This window comes from Sarcophilus harrisii, chromosome X (assembly GCF_902635505.1).
Source record: "Sarcophilus harrisii chromosome X, mSarHar1.11, whole genome shotgun sequence".
Classification (NCBI taxonomy): domain Eukaryota; kingdom Metazoa; phylum Chordata; class Mammalia; order Dasyuromorphia; family Dasyuridae; genus Sarcophilus; species Sarcophilus harrisii.
In genome coordinates this window covers 6,744,453-6,754,949 of record NC_045432.1, presented here as the reverse complement: position 1 = coordinate 6,754,949, position 10,497 = coordinate 6,744,453, and the positions used below count along the sequence as shown (strand labels likewise).

The 10,497-nt window shown below is 42.0% G+C and overlaps 2 protein-coding genes across 5 annotated transcripts; both read left to right on the top strand.

The window, feature by feature from the left end:
• The first annotated feature begins 39 nt into the window (after positions 1–39).
• MTCP1 (mature T cell proliferation 1) lies at positions 40–4,832 on the top strand. 3 transcript variants are annotated; one of them, XM_031945180.1, is made up of 5 exons: positions 40–128; positions 3,973–4,169; positions 4,261–4,431; positions 4,531–4,582; positions 4,672–4,832. In XM_031945180.1, the coding sequence occupies exons 2-4, from the start codon at positions 4,062–4,064 to the stop codon at positions 4,576–4,578; spliced, it is 327 nt and encodes a 108-aa protein (XP_031801040.1). In that variant the 5' UTR covers positions 40–128; positions 3,973–4,061; the 3' UTR covers positions 4,579–4,582; positions 4,672–4,832. The 3 variants fall into 3 exon arrangements, with proteins under 3 accessions (XP_031801040.1, XP_031801042.1, XP_031801041.1); XM_031945182.1 differs by having other exon boundaries at positions 42–128; positions 4,015–4,169; XM_031945181.1 differs by lacking the exon at positions 40–128 and having other exon boundaries at positions 2,569–4,169.
• Positions 45–8,561, top strand: CMC4 (C-X9-C motif containing 4). 2 transcript variants are annotated; one of them, XM_031945184.1, is made up of 3 exons: positions 45–128; positions 5,879–5,947; positions 8,171–8,561. In XM_031945184.1, the coding sequence occupies exons 2-3, from the start codon at positions 5,884–5,886 to the stop codon at positions 8,317–8,319; spliced, it is 213 nt and encodes a 70-aa protein (XP_031801044.1). In that variant the 5' UTR covers positions 45–128; positions 5,879–5,883; the 3' UTR covers positions 8,320–8,561. The 2 variants fall into 2 exon arrangements, with proteins under 2 accessions (XP_031801044.1, XP_031801043.1); XM_031945183.1 differs by lacking the exon at positions 45–128 and adding an exon at positions 4,902–5,024.
• Positions 8,562–10,497: the final 1,936 nt, after the last annotated feature.

Sequence of the window (10,497 nt, the reverse complement as noted above, 5' to 3'; positions counted from 1 at the left end):
CTCTCGGCAGAGCGGTAGCACTGCGAGCGTGACCGTGCGGCTGTGTCGGCCCTTAGCGACCCGCTTCGGCTTCCTCTCTTCTTCCCGTGTGTCGGCCCGGATCGGCGGCGCAGCCAGCCACCCAGCGGGTCCGTGCGAGCCCCAGGGGGGAGGCAGCCGGGATGTCCGGGGTGGTGGTTGGGGGGGGGGGGGGTTCCGGACGCCTCGGGAGGCGGGCCTGGGGGAGGAGAGAGGGCTGGTGGAGGCGGACCGTGGGGCCGGGCGGACGGTGGGAGCAGGGGGACGAAAGCGGGGAGGGGGGTCGGCAGCCGGGGAGGGGGGGGCGGCAGCCAGCGGCGGCGGGGGCAAGGGGAGGACGCGGGAGGGGGGGGGGGCGGCGGCGGCCGGCGGCCTGGTGGGAGGCGGGCCGCGGGGTGGGGACTTGAGGCGGAGGCGAGGCCCGGGGACAGACGAGGCCCGAGGCAGGCGGGCGGGTAGGGGGCCCTAAGGTGTGCTTGGTGAACTTTGAGGCTCCGGTGGAGCTAGGCATTTTTAGACAGGGAGGCGGCCGGGCGCCTCACGCCGGGCCGCCCTGGTTGCCTAGACACCGACGGGGCGAGGCGGGTTCTAGAACTTTCCTTTCTCCTCAACACCCGCTAACGGCCCCTCCCCCTCGCGCGCCCTTCCCGCGCTTTTACGTTCGGCCTCGTGCGGCCTCGCGTTCCTCCGCCTCTCCCCCCTCCCTCAGGCCTGGAATGTTGCGCTGCTGCCGTCCCGCCCCCAGGTACCAAGGCTCAGCGCCCGCCCTCCCCTCTCCCCACACCCCCTTGCTGAGCGGCGCGGGCCCCCTTCCTCTCTCTTTTCGAAGAGATTAGTCAGGCTCGAGGTTCAAGGTTTGTCCCCCCCCCCAAGAGTGTCACCTTGAGTTATGAGGGGAAGAGAGGAGCCATTCTATCAGATTTCCTTGGGCCCGGTTAAGCGAGAAACAGGTGGCGGGGTGGGGCATTTATTAAAGAATCTCTTTGCTGTGTCTTGGGGGGGGGGGGGAGGAGAGGAAAAGGGAGTGGCCCGGGGCTTAAGGGATCACATCGAACTTGGGGACCTTTTCATAGGATGTTTGGCTTGAGGAGTTCCCACCCACCGGCCCCCTCTTGATTCAAGAAGTCTGGAAGGTGCTTCTGAATCTGAGTGTAGCTTTGGAAATGGGCCCTTGGGGTCTACAGTTTAGGGACAGTTGAGGATTCCAGCACAACGCCCCGATTCATCTCATTTTCTTCTTAGATCTTGGAGGTCAGGTAGGTTCTCCAGTTTGGGGAAGGACAAGATAAGGGAAGAACTTCCCCGGTTGCTGGTACTCTTTCTTCTTTTCTCTAAGTCAGTTTCAAACCAGATTCTATTCTCCCTTTGGACTTTGGGGAAAGAAATGTCCTTTTGGTTTTCTAAAAAGATCAAGATTCTTGGCACACGAGCTTATTAAAGATCCCATGGCACTTTGTTCAGGATTTGAGGACATCAGTGGTAACAGCAGGTGAACCCCAAAAGTGTGTCTCTGCAGGGGGCCACTTAAATTTCCCTTCAGGTTCCCCATCTAAAGCAACTGTGCCAATTCTTCTATGAATGTAAGAGATGACTGCTTTTGGGTGGTGGATGATTTTACTTTGTAAAATGTTTAGATATATTCAGGATGAGAATATAATTATTAATTAATTTAGAATTACAACTAATATTTTACCATATAACTAATAAGTCATATATATATATATATAAATAGTTTACTATAGTCTATTTTTATTCCAAAATTACATTCAGTAACTTTCAGTGCATGTATATATAGTGTGGTTTTTCTCAACTTGAATTATTTATGTATTGTACAATCACAAAATTGTCTGGTGGTTAAGATTCAATAATCAATTCAGTTGGACCAATTTAATTACTGATTATTTGATTCAATAAAAATATTTTTAATTATTAATTCTTCAAAGAAAATAAGTATATTTGATGGTTAAACATAAGTAATTGTAGCTAAAAACCTGCAAATTTTAAGTAGCTTTCTAATTGTAAAACAACAACAACAAAAAAATCCAATGAATTGTACAGAGGAAAAAAAGCCTTTACTTAAGTCATTTAAGTTTAACTAACACAAGATTTGAAACAAATACTAGAGGCAGATCCAGAAGAGCAATGTGTCTTATCTAACAACCTTCTCTGATGTCCCCTCAAGCAGTTGGGGATTTCCCTACGCATCCCCACTTTTAGTAATTCATTATGACTATATCATCCTTGAATTTATCTAACTTCTTTTTGAATCTATTTGTTTTCATCCTCTCCTTGGAGAACATGATGGAATGGCAGTTATTTGGCAATCAAGAGGCCTGGCCCTCTGGTCCTGTCACTGGATATTGAACCTTGGGCAAATCACATTATTTCATAGACCCCAGTTTCCTCATTCATCAAATGTGTGATAGAGCAGGACAAGGGGAATCTCTAAGGTCTCTTCCAGTTTTAACATTTTCTGATTCTATTTTTCCAGTTAGCATTCTTTCCTCTCTGCTTTCTTCTCTGGCTGGGGGTGGGGGTGGGGTGGGGTGCACCAACACAGTTCTGGCCCTTTTCTTTTCTTCCTTTATTTTCATTCTTAGGGCCACAAGCATCATCTCAATGTGCATAATCCTCAGATTTCTAGCTCCAGTTCATAGCTTTTCTGACTTCCAGTATCTTGTCTCCAGTTATCTTTTACCACACTGGATACCCCATCAGACCCTCAAACTCAACTTGTTGATGACTTTTGATAGGCAATCACATACCTGTGGAACTAACCTAGCCTGCTCAGTCACAGGATCCAGTCATGCAGTGAGAAGCTGCCTGCTGTAGTGGAGAGTGCTGTGCTTAAGAAAGACTCCATTAAAATCTCACTTATTAGCTTTGTGACCATAAGCCATCATCTCCTTGTAAAATCGTAATCTTAATACCCATTGGACCTACCTTGAAATAGAAGTAATAGTTGTGGCTATCAGGTGAAGCAGTGTAGGTAAAGTGCTGTATAAACAGTAGCTGTTACTCTGTTGGAGTCTTTCTAGCTTGGGATCTGTCAGAGCTTGATTGAGTTCTGCTTGTTTGGTTTCGGGGATCTCAGTGTAAGGTGTCTTTTGCTCTTAAAAAAGAAAACTAGAAAGGCCATTCACACTGTTGGCCTGCCGGAATCATAGCGCTTTAGGATTTACAAAGTGGGATTTTTGTTTGCCCCTGAATGAGGAAACAACATCAGAGAAGCCTGCTAGTGGGCTCCAGGTTGTGAGGGTTAGGAGATGGGAATTCTCTAGTTCTTAAACCCAGGTTTCCTAATTTCACGTCTAGAGCTTGCGCCATCGTACTGTGCTGCTTTTCTAAGAAAGTCAGGAAAACAAGCTTATCATCTGTTCTTTAAAATGCCAGACTTGGCGTTTGTAGAATGGTCCTCTCCTCCCCCACCTCCAGCAGCTACAAGTATTGGTCACAAGTGGGAGGTATTTAGGGGCAGACTCTAATCCCCAGAGCCCTTTGTTGGAGAAGTGATTTGGCCAGAGCCCACCCTCCCTTGCACATTTCCCAAGCTGCGCCGGCGCCGCCATTACCTGAGAATAGGAGTGGTTGGTCTCCTAGAACAGTTGGTTTTCAGTGGGCTTCTAGTTTTCGTTGTTGAATTTTAGGCTTTGAAAACAGGGATGAGTTTAGCTAGTTCCTAGGTGAGGGGTTCTTAACCTCTGTCATGGACCTCTTGGGCATTCTGGTGAAACCTCTAGATCCCTCCCCAGCATCTTGTTTTTGGAATGCATAATGTAAACTCTATAGGATTACCAAGGAATTCAATTATGTTGAAGTCCAGTTATCAAAATAATAATACTAACAAAAAAGAAAGCCAAGTTCAGACTCTTGGTTAAGAACCCCTGCCCTAGGTGATCTCTAGCACCAGGTGTTTGCTTTCAGGTCTAATAGCTCACTCATAAATTCATTCAGACCCCAGAAATCACACTTGTGTCCTGGGCATGGGTGCTGCAGACTTAGGTGGCCAAAAGCAATCTTAGAATTGGAACCCAAAGCCCAGAATGGCAGAAGGGGACGTTGTGGGAGCCCCACCTGATCACCTCTGGGTACACCAGGAAGGTGTCTACCGGGATGAATACCAGCGAACATGGATTGCATTTGTGGAAGAGGTAACTCTTGCTTTTCTATTAACTCGGTTTCTATCCATTTTCAGTCTTTGGGGAGGGTATGGTTTCAGTGTTTACAATTATTTCCCCATAGGAGACCAGTTTCATTAGGGCTCGAGTGCAGCAGGTACAGGTACCCCTAAGTGATGCAGTCAGGCCCAGTCATCTCCCTCCCTCACAGCTACCACTAATGTGGCAGCTGTACCCCGAAGAGCACTACCTGGATAACAGCTCTAGGATATGGGAGATAGAGCACCACTTAATGGTATGTATTATGGCTAATTGTTCCCAATTTGATTTCGCCCCCTCCAGGAGAGAGGGGGAGAGAGAGAGCGCTCTATTCTTTTTTCTCTTTGTTTAACAGGTCAGGGGAGTGGAGGAGCTGTTGCTTAAGCTCTTGCCTGACGATTAATCTGGTAAATACTGATATTCTCTCTTTACCCTTTCTATACTTTTGATGCTTACACTTGGTTATGGAGTTTTAATGATAACATTTGTTTTCCAGGTGCTGGGATTCTAGGAAGATATGTCCATTTGTTGTGTACATTATATGGGAATCACTTCACCCAGCACTGAAGTGCATCTACCTTTGGGGGGAAAAGTGAAAACTGTTCAAGAACACAGCACAACAGTTTAGGAAGGAAAGTGAAGAATACTGTAAAACCGCAGGGGGAATGTTAGGTAGATACAAGGCAAGTCCAGAGGTGGTCATTGAGTCAGGACACCTAGCTTAAAACCTCTGACTCTTGGAAAGTGCCATGGAATCTTTAATGGACATCGTCGGTCAGAACCTCCGTTTGACATCCTCACACAAAAAGCCGCACCTCCAGAAAAGATGCCCTGATCACCAAGGACTTGGTACTGACTTAGAAGGGAGCCTTCAGCAGTCAACATGTTTTGTTTTGTTTTGTTTTTTTCCCCCTCCCACCCTTCCCCAAACTTTGCATTCCTCTTTCTCCCTTCATAAAAACATCCTAGTTTTTGCTTGCATGTCTTCCATTCCAGCACTGATATACTTGGATCTACTGAAAATTTAGGAGTTCTGAGAAAGGGCACCACCCAGGTTGGCTGCAGTCTTCAAGGACCTTTCCCCTTTCAGAAATGCCACATGTCTTCAAAGTCTCAGGGAGTTTTAAAATTCAATCTGTTTATCCTATTTTATCTTTAAATAACAAACTATTTTCTTGGAAACTTCCAAAAATATTCTATAGGTGTTCGTAGGTACTTTTGCCCAGGTAATAAATAGCATTTCAATTGTTGTCATTTCCCAGGGATGCCTTTGATTGCCCTGGTATGGAGCTTCCTGAGATAAAACCTAAATAGTGGGGATAGTTCAATTACCTTTGAAATGAAGGGAGAGCCTGGGGGATGAAGGATCTTCTTGCTTTTTGGAAAGCCTTTCCATACCACTATTGTTAACAGTTCTGAAAGTAAATATAAACTAATGTTTTCCCTAATTGAGTGAGGTTGGTACCATAAATACAGTCTGCTAATCTTGTAAAATGGCCAGAGGGTTTTGTAATTACTCTAGTGTAACTACTTTTCCAGTGATGAAGGGGTACCAAGTAATAACCTTAGATAAAAATCCCTAAGTCTCAGTATGGTTAAGAGTAGAAAGTAGAGCAAAAGTAGAGCCTATGAGCCAGAGAAGATTTTTTTTATGAGAAAGCAAAATAAACACTCTATAATCATATTTTTTTTTCTTGTTTTAGTTTTAATGGATATGTCCCAGAAGGATCCCTGCCAGAAACAAGCCTGTGAAATACAGAAATGCTTGCAAGGTACTTAACATATGGTGCTTTATTCTAGTGATTTTTTTTTTCCATTTTGTGTATGAGCTTCAAGAGTCAGACCATCCATCTGCAAGTTAACATTTAACTTGTCTCATAGTAATATCTAGTCTCTGCACTTTTTCTTTCACTGGCTTTATTACCAGTGTAAACTAAGGATGATTCTCTTTATGGCTCAAAAAATAGAGTGACAAGTTGTACTTTTTTCAACTACATTTTATAAAACATGATGTTAGTGGGAAAAGCACTGGATTTAGAGTCAGAGGGCCCGAGTTCAAATTCTGGCCCTACGGCTTCCTAACTAAAAGGCATTAGACAAGATGCCTACCTACCACTGGCAGCAGTGAAATGAAGGCTTTTATTAGATGAGCCCTAAGGTCCCATCCAGTTTAGCTTTTACCCTTTGGTATTAGAAGGGGAGAGTTAATTTTAAATGGGCCACAGACTGTGCTTGATAAATCCCTTGAATGTAGGTGGAAGGGGTTCGAGTAGAAAGCTTAGAATGCTAGATACCTACCTCAGCTACTGCAGAAAGGGAATGTTACTGTCCAACTGCAAAGAATGTCCATAGTAGGGAATTCTAGCCGTGAAGCTGAACTGAAAGAAGGCCCTTTAAAGAGTTTGCTTGCCTCCTTGGGCCTGATTCTCATCCCCTCTGTACTCAAACTGCCTTCTCTCATGTGGGAAACTACTTAGGATATTGGAATCCCATCACAAATACAAAGCAGATGAGAATCGGTATAGAAGTTTTATTTTTATTAAATTATTTAAGTCTTAAGCTATTTTTTCTGAAAGCTGACATGAGTTGTGTAAGACTTTTAAAAAGAATTCATTTTAATAAACCTTTAGGATAAATTTTAAGCCCTTATTTATTTACTTACCCCCTTGCCCCTTAATTTTGAGAAGGTAAGAAAATGGTTTTCCCTACATTTTTAAACTCTAGAACATGAATGTATATGTATACATGGTATATGCCTGTCCATGTGTGCGTACACATGAAAGTATGTGTGTTTAATGTATAAATATACACACTTTGAAATAACAATCACATGACCAGGACAGGTAGACCAAGAATTAAAGCAGTATTGACTCCTATTCCTGGCTCGGGTGAAGGGCAGGGAAGTGGGAAAGAAGGAAAATGGAGAGCTAGTCATCATCCCTGTAGCTACCCTTTACTGCCCTTTAATATCTAAGGGAGCTAGAAAGAGCCAGTAGAGCTGCAGCAGCTTCAAGTCCTTTCTCTAGAGTGGAAGGAATATTCTGGTCACTTCCATAATAATTTGAAGAAGAAAAAAAGTGAACTTTCAGTTAGAGGTTGGTGAAGATAAAAGATGTAGTTTTTTTTCTCATTGAAGTTCATGGGCCCCTTGAAATCTACTTAACTCCAAGGGTTCCCTAGATTAAGAACCCCTCCCCTAGAACAAAGATATGCTTAATTCAAGACTTAGATCTGAGACTTGAAAGGAAGTAATACTGAGTGGTATTATACTAATACCAAAATACTATCTTTCAGTCATTTTGTAAGTCATATTTTCTCCTTTTTAATTCACCTACCAAGGACCATAAAAATACTGAAGGGATAAATCTTGGACTGTCCCATTTCATAATAAAATTAATTTCTGTGCAGTTCCGAGTAAGTTGCTGGTTTTTAGTAAATAGAGGTGAGAATCTCATGTTCATGAAAATTAAAATTCAAACCTGTTCATATAGTATTTCCAGATTTTACTGCCCCACCCCTCCCCCAGATATATAGATAAATTAAACAACAAAACAGTAAATAGAGGAAGATTAATTTATATTGTCCAAGGTACCCTGCAGAGTTAATAAATGACTATCTAGGTGGCTCAGAATACTAGTAGGCGATGAAAATTTTGCCTCTTTTTCTTACAGATTGCAGTTTCAATTATTTATGAGCTAAATCTGATAACAGATTAGGCTACAGAAATAACTGGTCTAGCTTAGAACCTTCCCCTAGATTAGATTCCTCCCTCATTTCCTCTTCCATCCCCCTGCTTCATATTTTAAAGGGCCCAAACTCTCCCCTACTAATTTTGGTCAGTGGGCATGGGAAAAACCTCCCTTTCCCTTTACTATTTCTAATGGGTTATGTTAGCTAAGTTTACAAAAGGGGAAGTTTTCAAATCACTAATCTTTAAGAAAAAAAAAAACTTGATCAGTTTACTTTTTCTCATAGAATTAGTCTTTGTTTTTCAGCCAACAACTACATGGAGTCTAAGTGTGAGGCTGTCATCCAAGAGTTGCGTAGGTGCTGTGCTCAGTACCCCAAAGGGAGATCTGTTGTCTGTTCAGGATTTGAGAAGGAAGATGAAGAAAGGCAGAAGCTTAAATCTGCATCACAGTGAATTTCTGCTCCATGTTTTTCATCCAGGAGATTTTATTTGGTCTCCTAAACAGGTTATATCTCAGGTAGTCAACAAAAGCCAAATGGAAATTTACCTATAGGTTTACTTATGAATAGGCAAAAGAATAGAAAGATAGAAACAAATCTAGCTTGAAACAATTTATTAAAAGAGAAAAATGTCTTTGTTTCACTGTTAACTTTAAAAAAAAATGGCCTGTTTAAAATAAACATGTTTTCAATGCAGTTATTTTGGTCTGGTACTGAATGGTCTCTTCATAAGGATTTCCTTGATTTCAGCAGCTCGTTAATTATACTGCCATAAGAGAGTACCTTCCAGGGAGGCAGTGTCACAGTGGGGAAAGCACTGGGTTTGAAGTCACAGGATCTGGGTAGAGATTCCAGCTTTTTTACTCACTGTCTGGCTTTGGGCCAGATAGTGAGGCTGAAATGAGGGAGTTGGATTAGATCAGCGTTTCTTCCAAATGTGGTCCAGGGACCCCTGGGGTACCCTGAGACCCTTTTAAAGAGGGTCCTAGAGGTTAAGACTATTTTCAGAACCCTGAAATAATTTCTAATACAGTAAATGCTGATAGATATAATCCACATAATCCAAAGATCTTTAGTCATCCTCAGTAAGATTACAAAGGAATCCTGAGAATAAAAAGTTTGAGAACTGCTAGACTAGATGATCTCTCCCGTTCCTTCTGGCTCTAAATCTGTGGTTCTTTCAGCAGTATCTCACAAACATTAATCTTTCTGAATGTTTGTGAGACGCAACAATGCTGTGATGAATTTTTTTTTTAATCTCTTCAGTGTGGCTCTTCCATCAACCTAGCCATGCTTTTTCAATCTCTAATTTTCATCCTTTTTTCCCCAAGAAATTCCTTTATGGATGATCTTGCACAATGTGCTAGAAATTATTTTAATAATGGATGCCAGTATAACACTTGAGTTAATTCATTTTCATCACATGACTGGCCCACCTCTTCTAATCATATATGTCTTTGATGCCATTTATTTATGCACCAGTCATCTGGAAACAAAACCAGTCTCCTTCCACCTACCATACATCTTTCCATTACTTTTTTGAAGCATCTGTGATTTTGATTATTTTGAGATGTTGTGTTATGGGATTTGTAGTCATGTTGTAGCTCTGAGAAAATTGTTGGTGACAGGTAGGTAACATATGGAGTGCTGGATTTAAGCGTCAGGAAACTTGAATTTAAATCCTGCCTCAGCCGCTTAAAATCACTTGACACCTCGGCCTCAGTTTCTTCATCTTTTTCAAACAGGATACTAGCACCTATGTCAAAGGATCATTGTGAGTATTGAGATAACATAAAGTGATTTGCAAACCTTAAAGCACTATATAAGTGCTACCTATTATTATTATGGAGTTTTGCAGTTTAGGATTTTTGAAAATGTTGCTCATTTTCCCAAATGAAAACTAGCTCATTCTATTCACATCTGGAATAAGATTGTTGGTCAACTGCAGCACCTGTTTATAATAACTCGGTGGACTCTATCCGAATGCATTTCATAACCTAAACAATGTACATTTTTCAGTCACTTTAAAAAATTTTTTCTTTATGGTCTCCTAGTCCATCATCCCTGTGAATAGCTGTAGATATTATTGAGGAAGCCCTGTTGTGTTCTGGGACCAGGTACAGCACAGCAGAGGTGTCTCGGGGAACAACACTCCCCAAATGTAGTTGAGCTGGCTAAAAATGTAATTGGGAAACAGTTAACAAAATAAAAATACAATGGGACATACATAGATAATGTAACATCTTCAAATTTAAATCAATATACAGCCCCTAGTTCTAGTTCTATGGTTGACCGAAGCTTCTGAAAAAACTCATCATCTAGCTATTTCTTACACATTTTTAGTCGCACTGTAAGCAGGACATCCTCCACGACATTGTCAAATGAATCTTTGGCAAGTATGTCGCCTTTTTTATGTCTTGCTTCCTAATGATACTCTGAGCATTAAAATTCTTTTTGGAATTTCATAAAAATATCAACATGTACCTGAGAATCACTGTTGCAGGAAAACCTAAATTTTAAAGCTATATTTTGTTTAACCAAAGCAAATACATTTTTTGCCTTGATCAGACAATAAACACAGGGTTTTTTGGGTTTTTTTTTTAAAATACGTATCACAGTCACTTGTGATTAT

Coding starts and splice junctions, on each gene's coding strand:
- MTCP1 (XM_031945180.1), top strand. CDS start 4,062: ATGGCAGAAGGGGACGTTGTGGGAGCCCCACCTGATCACCTCTGGGTA. Junction 4,170..4,260: donor GGATTGCATTTGTGGAAGAG/GTAACTCTTGCT, acceptor ATTTCCCCATAG/GAGACCAGTTTCATTAGGGC. Junction 4,432..4,530: donor AGATAGAGCACCACTTAATG/GTATGTATTATG, acceptor TTTGTTTAACAG/GTCAGGGGAGTGGAGGAGCT.
- CMC4 (XM_031945183.1), top strand. CDS start 4,925: ATGGAATCTTTAATGGACATCGTCGGTCAGAACCTCCGTTTGACATCC. Junction 5,025..5,878: donor CCCTGATCACCAAGGACTTG/GTACTGACTTAG, acceptor TTCTTGTTTTAG/TTTTAATGGATATGTCCCAG. Junction 5,948..8,170: donor AATACAGAAATGCTTGCAAG/GTACTTAACATA, acceptor TTTGTTTTTCAG/CCAACAACTACATGGAGTCT.